General features: G+C 40.2%; 1 protein-coding gene across 1 annotated transcript in view; it reads right to left on the bottom strand.

Moving 5' to 3' along the window:
- akap12b (A kinase (PRKA) anchor protein 12b) overlaps positions 1-13,607 on the bottom strand; it is a 53,157-nt gene extending 39,550 nt beyond the window's left edge. Inside the window, exon 1 of the mRNA XM_005914574.3 lies at positions 13,246-13,607. Coding sequence (XP_005914636.1) covers positions 13,246-13,380 — 135 coding nt within the window. The 5' untranslated portion in view covers positions 13,381-13,607. The remainder of the gene's footprint in view (positions 1-13,245) is intronic.
- Positions 13,608-14,112: the final 505 nt, after the last annotated feature.

The raw sequence follows: 14,112 nt of genomic DNA on the forward strand, positions 1-14,112 counted from the left end.
TCTTTATAGGGTGTTTATCTTAAGATATAAAGCACCTTGAAGGTACTGTTGTTGTGATTTGGCGGTATATAGATAAAAATGAATTGCCTTGACTTAAATTTAAATAAGTGCAAGTGAAGTCTTAAATTGTTAGGCTGGACTGTCTATTTTCCCACAAAAAAAGAAACTATCCAGTGAGCGGCAGTTCTCTGGGAGAAAATGGCTTGACTAGAAGTTAGAGTAGAATGACAGCTTTGAGCTAATGGGAAGGTAACAGTAACTTAAATAGGAGTAACTTTAATAGTAACTTAAAATGAATGCAGAATAGGTCAAACCTTAAAGCAGATGGGCTACAGCAACAGATCACACCAGGTGCCACTCACGTCTAAGAACAGGAAAGACTACATATCACACGAGTGCTTCAAACATGGATAAAAGATGATCGGAAAAATTAGGCCTGCTCTGAAAAGCCTCAATTTCTGCAACATTTGATAGGGTGAGAATTTTACCTCAAATTGCTTTCTTGAACATAACAATGAGTTACTCAAAACCACAGTCACCACATCTGATGATGTGGTCTCAGAGTAATGTTTCCAGCACCGTGTCGAATCTTGGTATGAAAAATTAGGCTGTTCTATAAATATTATGAGCATTTCACAGATTTAGCACGTTAAATCTGATTGAGGCAGAGGTGTTATAAGACTACAATAAAGATAGGAGTTAATACAGTAAGCACACCTCAGCTGTGAGGATTACAGTGACCACACTGCCCCACACGAGCATCTCCGAAAAAGCAGCTGTGCACAGGCTATGACTCACTGTTTGTCCTTCAAATGCCCCGACTCTCACCAGAACTACACACAAACACACACCGGTACCGGAAACACACATACACACACAAAACATGACCTCATACGTCTTCCACTGCGCTCCGTGATGCAGCTAGTGCTGCATCAGGACCGAAGCTGATGAAAAATGGATGTGTTAAAAAGAGCAACAGAAAGGAAGGCAGCGAGCGAGGTGAGCGAGTGCAAGAGAGGGTGTGTGGGGGGGAGCTATGAATTATACCATTTTTCTACCTCTTAAAGCCCTAAAAAAACCACAAAAAAAAAGACTATTTATTGAAAAAGAATGCTACTGCTTTGTTTTTTCAAAGCTAAAAACAAGGATGCCATCATCTTAAATACGTGGCTTAATTTCACACTTGTTTACACTAAGCCGCATCTAATTGTTTCCATTAGCCTCACGGCAGATCAGCTGAACCTGTGTGGGGCGTGTGAAAGGACTACACATGATCATGTCTGTGGAATTTCAACATAATTGCTTGGTTATAAAATCAAAGGGAATACTCTTTTAGGGCTATTTCCACCCTTTTTGCCCATTGTGCCCCACTCTGTTTCAACAAACAGGCTGAGAGGCAGACAGCAAAATACAGAAAGCGACTGTAAGTCCACGCTGTGCAGAGCATGAGCTCAGAGGTGTGGGGAAAGATAAAATGATGACTCACGAAGCTGCGAAAGAAGAAAGCAGAGGCGAGGCTGACAAGCGAATCCAGCAAGCTCTTAATGGAGTTGAGGTGGGATGTTAACTGAATTGAGAGACTTCAAACTGTGCAAAAACCACATGACTCATGCCCGATGAGCACCACACGAAGGACACTGCTAGAAGAGCAAACGCCTTAACTGAAACTCCTCAAATCACATTCCCTGGGTCATGCAGACAGAATTGTTGGCTAGGCGTGGCCCTGTAAAGCAATTATACTTTAATCATATTATGTGTACGATCGTAACCTAACTGTGAAAGGTTGTGCATACTCATCAATTTAATGTAATGTGCAAATAACATTTTGAAACCATTAAAATGAAGTGATTATTGAACCATCTGGAGTTTTTTTAAAATGAAATAAATATTAAATTGCATATATGAGTTTTAATTTGCAACATGTTTGCTACATCTGGCATTATTTATTTTTATTTATTTATTTATTTTTGCAATTTATTTAGCTTTTTCTGGACGAAAACAAAATCACTCTGGTGATGTAGAAGGCTCAAAAATTTATATATCAAATATAACACACTAGGCATTCAGGGGACAATAACTCTTGAGGCTTTCCACTCTGCTTTATCTTTGCTTCCACATGAAGACACAAAACTGGGCAAAGCAGTGTTGAAAGGCTGCACATATTAGGGATGCTGATGTGGGAGAATCAGTCCAATCAAAATGATTGATTTGGACAGAGTAGCTATAACGGTCCCTGCGGGACAGTGGACAAGACAAGTCTGGCAGGGCAAACCTGAGATATTCAATAACGTATCATCACCACAAGACAACAGTTCCCAGTTCTCAAAACCTCCTCCCACCATCTCCACAGAAAAGGAGAAAAGAAAAACAGTGTAACGTCTAAAGTGAATAAAATAATTTTCTTATTTCTGGTGACGCACTTAAATTACATCACTAACAAAATAGCAAACATGTCCAACACCTGATTAGCTCCATGTCTCTTTTTTCTGTGTTTATAATGGTTACAATAATAAATGGGCGGTGTCATTATACACGCATGGGGTCAGAGGTCAAGTTTTCTGAAAATCTCGTGAATGCGATAACTCGAGGAGGAAGTCACGTAGGTTTTTCAAACTGATACTATAAGGGTATATACAAAAAAATCTCAGTGGCCTTAGGTTCAACATGGCCTAAAGGTTAGAGGTCATCTCACATGTTAAACATCCCCAGTTCCAGGGGATCCCCAAGCCTCACGGGGCATAAAGTAATGTACTCCTAGAGTCAATCCCAGGATAAAAGGGAAGGTTTTATCAGGAGGACCATGTGCCATAAAATCTGAGCCAAATCAAACATGTGGATGAATCTGCTCTGGGAAATATGGGAGCTGCTTGTGTCTTAAAATTACTGCAAAAGCCACAGTTTCAAGGTGTGTACTAGTTATGATCAACTTAAAATGTAAGTGTTCTTCAGTATGAGGAGCTAAAGGCTTCCAGTGTCTAGAAAAAAAAAAGAGAAACTATCCAGTGAGCGGCAGTTCTCTGGGAGAAAATGGCTTGACTAGAAGTTAGAATGACAGCTTTGAGCTAATGGGAAGGTAACAGTAACTTAAATAGTAGTAACTTTAATAGTAACTTAAAATGAATGCAGAATAGGTCAAAACTGTTGCTTGTGAAGCTCGCACACAAGAATTTCACTCACATGTGCTGTACCAATGTACCTGCACATGTGATGTGACAATAAAAGTGATTTGATTTGATTTGATTTGACCTTAAAGCAGATGGGCTACAGCAACAGATCTTCAGTATGAGGAGCTAAAGGCTTCCAGTGTCTAAAGTAGTCTATTGCTTATCCCCAGCTGCAGAAGGCTCTATAATGTAGTGTTTATCTGCTCTGGTTATTGGCAAACAAAAGGTCACTGGTTTGATTCCAGTTAGAGACAAATCTATGGAAGCCCATTTCCGCCACTAAAAAAAGTATCCGTATTTTTCTCGAAATTTCAACTTATTAACTTTGAGAAAAGTAACTCGACATTTTGAGTTAGCTCTGCCAATCAGTAATCTACGTGAATGACGTCATTTTCTTGCTACCTGGGAGGATATAGCGCAATGCACACTCAAAACCGTACTGCAACAAATTGGCGCTTTGGAGAGTACGTTTGCTCATAGTAACGGCATGTGATTCAGCTAATAACAAAAAGATGTGATCATTTGTGAAGCCACGCTGAAAATACTCAGCAATTTGTGCATTCATGACTGGCTGGTAGCTTAGCTGTAGCATTTGTAGCTGAGCGCTTCAGCTTCCGGGTAACAAGGAAATGATGTCATTCACGTGGATTACTGATTGGCAGCTCTAACTCGAAATTTTAAGTTACTTTTCTCAAAATTTCAAGTTATAAGTCGAAATTTCGAGAAAATAACTAGAAATTTCGATTCAGCGCGCTAACTGTTATGGACACTTTTGTTTGTTTGTTTTTTAGTGGCGGAAATGGGCTTCCATACAAATCGCATTTAGGGTTACAGCAGGAAGATGTATATTTTTGCTTAAAAATGCAGAGCTCCCTGCTGTTGGAACCCGTAGAAAGTATTTTTATTTTATTTATCTTTATTTGTCAGCAACTGCAGAACACATCAAGAAATAATCTCATTTTCAAGCAACAAAAAACTTTTCTTTCTCTTCTTTCGGTGGATTTTACTTCTAGCTGCATCACATTCACATACACGTACACTGCAGATTTGTAGGGAAAAATATACAGTTTTCAGTATTATGAGAAGAAGCAGACACTAACTGCATTTTAATAGAATTTGTTTCAGTTCATTTGAATCATTTCTTGATGTAAATGCTTAATGATCTGCAGGGTAAACAGCTTATTGGATAATTAGGTGGAAAAAAGAGGCGGAAACACAAAAGACGCCAGTAAAAGAAAAACAAACTAAAAAAACAGAAAAAAAATATTATATAATGTTTCAATGCAGTTTTTTTCCCCAAGTGCTGATGGGTAAAGAGGAACAAAAGACCCCTGGTTTTTCACATCCTCAAACACCCACGCCTGTTTTTATGGATCTGGCAGTGTATCTGAGAGATGTGTGAGCAATTAGAACAGACCAATTAGAAGTGAGACACTTCCTGTTTACCTCAACAAGAGCAGGAAAAAAACTTTCTAAATTTGATTTCCCTTTTAGAAAAAAAAAAAACATGGGAGGTTCATTATTTGTTGTAGTTTAATTGTGCTTGCACCTATATTATAATAAAGTAATATAAAATACTTATCAGTCACTTCATTAGGTATACTCCTTAACACAAATATCTAATCAACCAAACACACTGAAGCTATTTAGTGCATTTAGCCCCCAGTGGCTGTGACAAACAAAAACTACCGAAATATTAACGTGGAAGTAAAAAAATGGCTGTTTTTGAATATTTTAATTCATTGTCATTGTTGTGATTCTGCAGATTCCTCAGTTGTAAAAATGTGATAAACCGTAGGATAACCTGTGTCTATCACCTGTAGCCTCATCCTCATTATTCTGCTCAACCTCCAAAGCTGTGGTGCGAACAGGTGTTTACAAAAAAAGGTCACTAAGAAGGCTTTTATTTGACTCATATGCACAAAAACGTGGTATAAAATCATGCCTTGCATAATTTTAATGGTGTGCATCACCTTTATGATAAAACTCACTGATGTTTTATGGCTCTATAGAATTTTATTTTAAATCAAAATTTGCTCAAAATGGTTCTTTAGATAGTAAAGATTGCTAACCCTTCATATGACATATAAGGCACATGTCATATATAAGCTGTATGATTGTTGCATTGTTTATATTAATCACTGATTCTGTTTAGGGTTACATGAGCGTATCTCAGCTGTAATTAGGAAAGAGTTGGGGTACACCCTGTATAGGTTGCCAGTCCATCACAGTCTATTTACATCTGAATTTAACCAACAAGTATGTCTGAAGAAAAACCAACATCCAACTGGTGGACATCCCCAGGTAGTGGGGACTAGAAACTGTTCCTGAGGGTTGTTAACTCACTAAAATCTCAATCATTACATGTTACAGGTGTTTAAAAGGGCGTCATCACCGGGGCGGGGAGGTGAAACGTTTGTTTGTGCTGAAACTTTTTCTGCCTCGATGAAGCTTCTAAATTTGAAATGTTTGTGTGCCTTTGTTTTCTTCCTTAATATAAAGTTGATAAAACTGCTGAATGAAGCAGGTAGCTGTAACTGCAGAGTGGAAAGTAAATCAATGTTCATTCACTCACATTATCCTGTGATGGCAGTAACAGTCTTTAGCACGTTTCTTTCTTTCTTTCTTTTTACCTGAGCCTATTTTCATTCAACCTCTATCATCAGTGTCCTTTTAAAATCAGGCCAAAGGGAGGACTGAGAACACAATTGACTGATTCATCTGGCTTTGTGTCACACTGGCAGGCGCCCCATGTAACTCTCTCTTTCTCAAACTTTTTTCTCCCTGTGCTCCATGCTCGCCCCCTCTTCTCATTGTCCACCCAAAATGCATTTCTTCACCCCCCTCCCCTGGTGCACAGAGGGGCTCCTCACTTGTCCCCATGCCGGCCCATCCTCAATGGATCTTCTGTCTGACCCCCTTCCGCCTCCCTCTCATCTCTCCCTCCAAACAGGATAATCAGAGCCAGAGCAGCGTCTGATCAGCCGCAGCTCATTACACAGGAACGTACGAGCTTTAATCAGCGCACATTACATTACATAACATGACGTTGGATCATTGGAGTCACCTGCCGCTGCCTCTGCGAGGGGAGGAGGATCTGACTCCCATCCTAGGCCTCGTGTCTAGGTGGGTATTTGCAGTGCGCTTGCTCTGTTTAATCTCAAAGTCTCTGTGCATGCGACTTAAAACAATAAGAATTTACTTTTGCAACTCTGACACTGCATTGAGAGACACCTCCCATTCAACTCCAATTTAACTGGGCTGCAAAAAAGGAAACTAAAGAGAACACATGCACTGTGATACATTCTGACTGCAGGATCCCTGCATCCCTTTGCACTCCAAGCCCAGTAACGTCCTAAAGCTGAAGCAGCAACCCTACAAACACCGAAATCTTCCAGTGTGCTCAAAGAACTGAGATCCCGCAGTGCAACATTAATTTCACGAGTCCAAAGGCCTCTAAAATCCATACCCATAAATCATCATAAGACTGAAACCTTCTCCTTATGAACAATGTCCGTACTGTTTCCATGATATACACTCATAACAAGGAAACACTGTCTTCTGCAGACACCACTGTCAGGCTGTACATTAACCTAAAATGAAGGTCACAGTGCCGTAATTAACTTTCCATGTGAGCAGGAGCTCTGAATGGAAGGTGCCCGTGAAAAGTGCCTAACAAATACTTGTGAATGTTCAGCTCAGGAATACATGATAAAGATTTAATCTGTAAAAGATATCATTTCACTCCAAGAGGAGTAAAATAAACCTACATCAGACTGGAACAGCCACCACTAAACAGAGGAGGCCTACAGTGCCACTGATCATCACCTTACAGTCAGTATGGTTTAGTAGCTTGTAGAATCATTTTCTGTATGACTTTATCAGGATCTCACACTGTAGTGGAGGAATTTTGGTTCACACTTCTTTACAACATTACTTCAGTTCATTGAGGTTTGTTGGCAGCTCTCTTGAGGTCCCACCACAGCATTTCAATCAGTTTGCAGTCTTTACTTTGTCTGGGCGATTGCAATGTCATGAGTCTTTTCTTTTGGAGTCATTCTTTTGTGCTTGGCATCATTTTCCTTTTGCACGGCTAAACGTTTTGTTGTCAGACAGACGGCTTCACATTTGGACTCTGGGACACGTTGGTACATGGTCAGCTCAGTGAGTGTGAGGTGTCCAGGTACTGTCTCTTCAAAACAAGCCTAAAATATTGGCCCAGCCTTAGGGGGTTTATTTTGCAGTTTCTCTGAGTATTGCACAGTCTGAATTTGAGATGGATCTGCTTGGACATCCGCTCCTGAGAAGCTTATGGCATTATGTTAACACACAACTGATTAGTCCAGACCAGCAAATTTCCAGAAATCCTGCTTTTTTGCAGGTGCTCACACATGTATTCGATAATCAGCACCTGGATTTTACTTATCCTCTTAATTTCTACAGAGGCAGTAAGGATGCACTTAGTTTTTCCACAGTGCAGTCCAGAGAACACCTCAAAAACCCAAAGGTGTCACATCATGGTCACATGTTACCTCAGCCACTATCAGGGTGCTTACAATCACACAGTTAAGTTAAATGGCAGCACGCTCGATAGCTCGATAGCTTTTCAGATCAGAGCTGCAGAATAGCGATTAGGAATAATCCTCACAGTACCATCACATTAAACTTCAGCTATGCTAATATTTCATAACTTATATTTCTTTTCATACTTTTGCAAACATTATTACTTTTTTCCATGAGTATTTTGCAGGGGTCTTTCTCTATAGAAATCCTTCCCTGCAAAGATCTGATGCTCATGACCATCCCGACCCAGGTGATGACCCCTGGAAACTTTTCCAGGCATTGCTGAATCACTCTAATCAATATTAAATAATCAGAGAGCTAAGAAGACCTTTGCTTTAAACAATTTGCTTCTATGTATTAATCATAAATGTATGCACTGACCATCAGGTAGCAAGTATTCCCAAATTTTGCAAGGTTTTATATCTTTATTTTTAAAAATTCAGGCTTAATATTTTAGGAGTTTTTCACAATAGGAGCTTACATGTTGTGCTCCGAACAGAATCCAGTGCAGCAGATTCTATATCTATAGACTACATTCTAGCTATATTATGTATAAAAGCATTATAGAGAGACAAGAAGAAGGAGTTGTAGTACTGTGAAATCTAAATTCTTTGATTCTTCATTTTAACTATTTTTTTCATTTGTGTTGGCCAAACTTGTTTATTTTCTTATTTTGAGCCTCTAAGTTCACAGAATATGTCATGCAAACAGCAGCAAAGCCAGCAGAGCTGGGTTAAAGAAAAACATTTTTGCGTTAAAAAGAAAAAAGTCTCGGAAACACCTACTTAAATTACAAGCGTAATGTGATCGTTTTGATACCACTGGTGAGGTCGAGGAGACAGAGATGTATGAGCAAGGCGGGCCGTGGCGCTGGTGGAGAGGGAGACATTTCTAACATTCCTCTGTGGAGTGAGGAGGATATTTATTGACTGCGTATCAAGCACGAAGGCTCCAACCGCTACAACCAACAAAGCACACACACGCTTCCCGCTCTCGCCCTAAAATACAACATATTATACAAATGTACGTGAAAATAGACCCTTAAAGATTACATGCTTTGTCTAACTCTGATGTTTGTTCTGAATAAATGGATTTAAAATATCTGTTTTCATCTTAGATAGACGTGTATCACTTACAGAGAAAACAGCAGTTTTCCAGCGACTCCTTTCTTTTGGTTCAAGTATAAAATACTTGGGAGCCACAGACAAGGTCATGGTTCTCCTCTGTGCTGGACGACACACAGGTTTAAGAGGAAAACAGCAAGAAAACGTCTGAAGTCCTGACTAGAGGTCAAATACCTGTCAGTTTAACTGAAGTGGAAGTATTTGTTTAGTCTTTAAAATCTCACTTTCATACAAAACACAGCCAAAGCTCTAGCTTCTGGCTTCTTTTAATTAGATTATGTGTGCCCGTTGTTGAGATTTTTATTTGCTGGACAAACAAGTGATTCATTAAAAAAAAAAAAAAACTTTAGCAAGGTTTTAGTTTGAGGAGTTTTTTTTAAAGACATTATTAAAAAAGTAACAGATCAGGGAATGAAGAAAACAACAGAAACCAGAAAACATGTCAAAGGTTTAAACTGAGAAAATGAACTATTTTGAGAAAAAACGGGTTAATTTGGCAACAGGTGAGCAAAATGAATGGACATAACAAAAGAGCATCTTATAGAGGCTGAGCTTCTCAGAGTTGAAGATTGGCAGAGGTTCAACAATTGTGAAGACTTTGATCATCTCATCATCTATGGTATATAATATCACAGAAAGATGGCTTCAGTTCATTTAGGCTGTTCTGTGCTCAGACAAATCGAAATGTGAAATTCTTTTAGGAAAACGTGGACACAGCAATGTCTTCTACACATTAAAGAGCGTGTCATCAGCACTCAAAAGCTTAAATCTCTGATGATATGGGGGTGTGGTAGTGCCTATAGAATGGGCAGCTTGCACATCTGGAAAGGCACCATCAGTACTGAAAGGCATACAAAGGATTTAAAGCAACATATGCTCCCACCCAGGTAGGGATGGGTATTGATAAGATTTTCACGATTCTGATCCCATTTTCGATTCTGTTTAACAATTCGATTCTTTATCGATTCTTATTTTTAAAAAAGGAGAACACTAAGGTCGAATAGCTTAGAACTTTATTTTATATATTCTCTTTGAACAAGATAGAAATTTAGGAGTAACATGGCCTTACAAACCCAACAGTGAGCTCTTAAGAGATCCAGCCTACGGCTCTTCAATGGGGTGTCACAGGGTCCCCAGGAAAAAAAAATGTAAATGTAAAATAATAACATAAATATTCTTCTGTAGCAATAACAAAGTATAACATAAATTATTCTGTAGCAATTACACAAGAATATCCAGTAATGTCCCTGCCTACAATTAAACACATTCACTTACCGAAAATCGGAGCATCTGCTGTGCAAGCCACAAACTTAGTCACTGCTCGTGACATTCGTCTATCCTGGCCTGAAAGGAGACGCGACCGGTAGACTGCAGCGAGAACTGCCAGCATCTGAGCCAGACTCTGTCTGTCTCTCTCATCATGGTCACCTAATGCACAGTAATGGCAGGTTTTGTAATAAGGCGCTAACATAATATGCACTGTTAGTTGATTGTTTACCTGCCGCATTAATGGGAGAGGACGTGCAAACGTTGAGATTCACGAATCCGGAGCAGAATTAAAAACACGACATTCATTTAAGGTCATCGCGTGTTTTGTGAGCTTTTGCATATTCGTAGTGTTTCCTCCCTTAAATGAAATATCTACTTTGCAAGTATTGCAAGTTGCCCTGTTATCATCCGTTCTTGTAAAGTATAATCAAACTTTTGAGCGTTTGAGCTGCTTCGGCGCCGTGTTTCCTGCCAGGTAAATGACGCTCCGCAACGTGGTGACGTCATTCGGGGCGACTGGAATCGATAAGGGAATCGTTTGCAAAAATGGCAAACAATTCCAAGGAATTGAAACAGTGGGAACCGGTTCTCAACATGAACCGGTTTTCGATACCCATCCTACACCCAGGTCTCCCCAACAAACTCTTGGCAAAAGAACGAATGAAGAAATTGAATGAACTGATACTTTTCTCAAAATGTTTCCTTTTCTCATTTTAGACATGTGATGGGTTTTCTTTTCAGTGGAAGTGGCGTTGAAAAGAATCAGCAGCAACATCTTCTCTGCGAGTGGTGACTCTTACTCGAGAACACGCAAACCTTGTTTTCAGTGTTGTTTCCATGCAGGTAGTATTTTCCCTTTTACTGAACCACACATACTAAACAAACCACTAGAGAAGAAAACATCCATTTACCCATGACTAGAGGCTCATGCTTGCGACAGCGTGCAAAGTCAGATCGCTCCAGCTGAGAGGAAAAGTTAGTAAATTTCACTTTTTTTCGAGGGGGGAAAAAGTCTTCTTAAAGATCCGTGACTCTGCTCCAATTAGAAATAAAGATCTGTCCTACAAATTCTCATATTTTTCCACAAATACGTAATATTTGATACTAGCTGGTAATTACTGATGTGGAAACAGCAAAACAGCATGACTGGAAATTTACTGTCAGTGGCAGAGACGTAGACTGTGAATCACAAACTGTTCCAACCTGTCACGGTTGAAATCACAGAGAATAAAAGATGTACCTAAAACACCCGGGACGTTTGAAATATTGCATATGACAAAGTCCCCACAGTTACTTGGAAATAAAAGTGAAAACACTGCAATCCATGATGACGCCTGAGATAAGAGCTCGAGGCTTGAGGCTAAAACGTCCAACTGCCACACAGACCTTCTTTGGAAATAAACAAGAAGCAACGACCGTGATTCAAATCTGGATTAGATTCTTAATGTACCCCCGCCCCTTTCCCCCCCCCATCACCACCACCCCCACCAGCACCTCCCACCCAAGGTATCATGTGACCTTTCTGCTGACCTTAAAGAGACTGAGATGAGCCACGAAATGTAACCTGTTGCCCTCTAATCTATAAAACACTCAATAAATCCGATGGGTTATGTGAGGCGTGAACAGAGCAGAAGGTGAAGACATAAATAGTTCTTAGTAGGCACTTTCCAAATATGCATTCACACAATACTGAGCAACTGACACATTGGTAAGAGTGCAGTGTTTGCAGGATACCTCAGGTGGTGGCAGCTGGACCCCAGCATGGTCTAGGGCTAAAGCAGTGAAAACAGCATATTAGCTTTTTGGAATAGGAATATTTTATATAATTTTAATTTCAAATGTGGAAAAAAAAAGTTAAAAAAAAATAAAGAAATAAAAATACATTCATTATCTTTAAATTCTCTGCTGTCTGTGCAGGCAGCGTCTTGCACTTTCAGAGGGACTCGGGAAGTGTCATCTGACTTAAATGTGACACTAGAGTTAGAAAACTGCCCGGCATATGGGAAATGTAAAGCACTTTAATGCTGTTTACTCCTAACAGCTGAGTCACGAGATCAAAGTGCTTGATTTGATTGGATTTGATTTGAAGGGAAAGGTTTAAATAATTAGCTGATCAGTGGGCCTGTTTATTTTCCCGCATCAGTCATTTCTCAAGCACAAATGCCAAACCTTCTCTGATTTCCTCTGAGAGGATTTGGTGCTAGATAAAAACTGAATGTTTTCATCTTTGTGTCTAAGACTGTTAAAGTGGTGGCATCTTGGGCTTTGAGACATTATAACAGGCATTTTAACTATTTCCTGTCTTGCAAAGATAAAATAAAAACAGGTGCTTCTTCAGTGCTCTAACATCAACATTGACATTGAACTAACAACATCACCATAAACCTCTTGAACTGTAATGCATGTAGTTTTAAAATTATGGAATGAAAATCTGAGTATCTATCAGATTTCTGTTTATTAACACATTTTATTTTCTTAGTTTTAATTGTTTGTTTGTTTGTTTTTTACGTTTTTCTGCCATCTTTAAAAAGATGTGGGAATTACAAAGAACATTGGGATTAATAGTTTATGATGAAGTATAAAAATAACTTTTGACAATTTTTGCTGTAAAGGAACATTAATTATGCAATCATCGGTCCCTGTGAGAATCACATCCGTCATTTCTCCCGGTAAAAGCTGGCCGAAAACAGTCAAATCAATCAGTTCCTATTCTATAAAGAAAAATATGCTCGTTATCCGGGACTAAACGATGGCCTGTGTGGCTGTAAACCTGGACCAAGCTGAGCTGCTGCTGGCGTTTTATTACTGCGGGACTGCAGACTCGAGCCATTACTCAGCAAAAACAGCGTCAGGCGCACATGGAGCTGGTGCGCTGCAGCACATTACTCATGCACACAGCGAAGCACATGATTTGAGGCTGGGGAGGCGGGATGGGGGGCGACAGGTATGTTTGCAAACATGTAGGTAAACTCACAATAAATGCACAAAACGACAGCTTTTACAGCTGGAAGCAGACGCAGATACAGCCCCGCAACCGGGTCTGTCTCTGCTCACCGTGCAGGGCTGGGGGTGGGGGGGTCTTGTTTACTGTGACAGAGCTAAAAAGGCGCAAGTGTCGGCTGTACCTTGCTGTCCAGGACGCTGTCTCCCTCCTGGTGCGCCTTCACTTCTGCGCTGAGATCCCCGGCGGAGGCTGAAGCTGAGGCTGAGGCATCCTCCTGGCTCTTCCCGTCCTGCTGCGCTGAGTTCTGTGCTCCCATGGCCAACTCTTTTCGTCTTTGGCTACTTACGGTCTAAAAAAGCCTCCGCAATAAACGCAGCCAGAGCAGAACTACTGTGTTTAGGGAGCAAATATCCAAAGCGTCCGATGTACGATGCAGCTCCGCCGCGGGGTGGCCTGGATCTGGAGTGATGAAGCGTCGGGACTGGCAAACTCTTTCAGGACGCCCCCACCTCCTGCATCTCCCGTCAGTATCACATGGGGGGCTCCGGTGTGCAGCGGCACGCCTTGCAGGAGCAGAGCCGGTGCTGATTGAGGATAAACAAACGAGGGAAGAGGAGGGCAAGTAATTAAAAGGATAAAGGGCCTTTTATTCACACGCCGCATTAATCCGTTAGTTTTGTTCTGTTCCTGTAAATTAAATTTGAGCAATTTTAAAAACACAGCAATGACACGAGGGCAGAAATCCGACAAGTTTGAGCAGAAGTGGCAAACATAAGTGCAGACTTATAATTCAAGTGGTTTAACAACAAAAATGCATTCATTTTTTTAGGAATTAAAGACATTTTTATGCATAGAGCCCGATTGTCAGAGGTGCAGCTAAGACCTCTTCCCTTGTTGTCATGACAAATTTAATCAAAGATGCGGTTCATTCAGAATTTTGAACTTGCATTTAGTATCTTTTCACTGGAATATCTAACATGAGAAAAGAAGATAACAAAAGGTGGTTAAGAGGTGCAAACCACTGGTTACACTCTAGAACACGATTTGA

Source organism: Haplochromis burtoni, unplaced genomic scaffold (assembly GCF_018398535.1).
Source record: "Haplochromis burtoni strain Fernald_Lab_line unplaced genomic scaffold, NCSU_Asbu1 Contig_8, whole genome shotgun sequence".
Lineage (NCBI taxonomy): Eukaryota > Metazoa > Chordata > Actinopteri > Cichliformes > Cichlidae > Haplochromis > Haplochromis burtoni.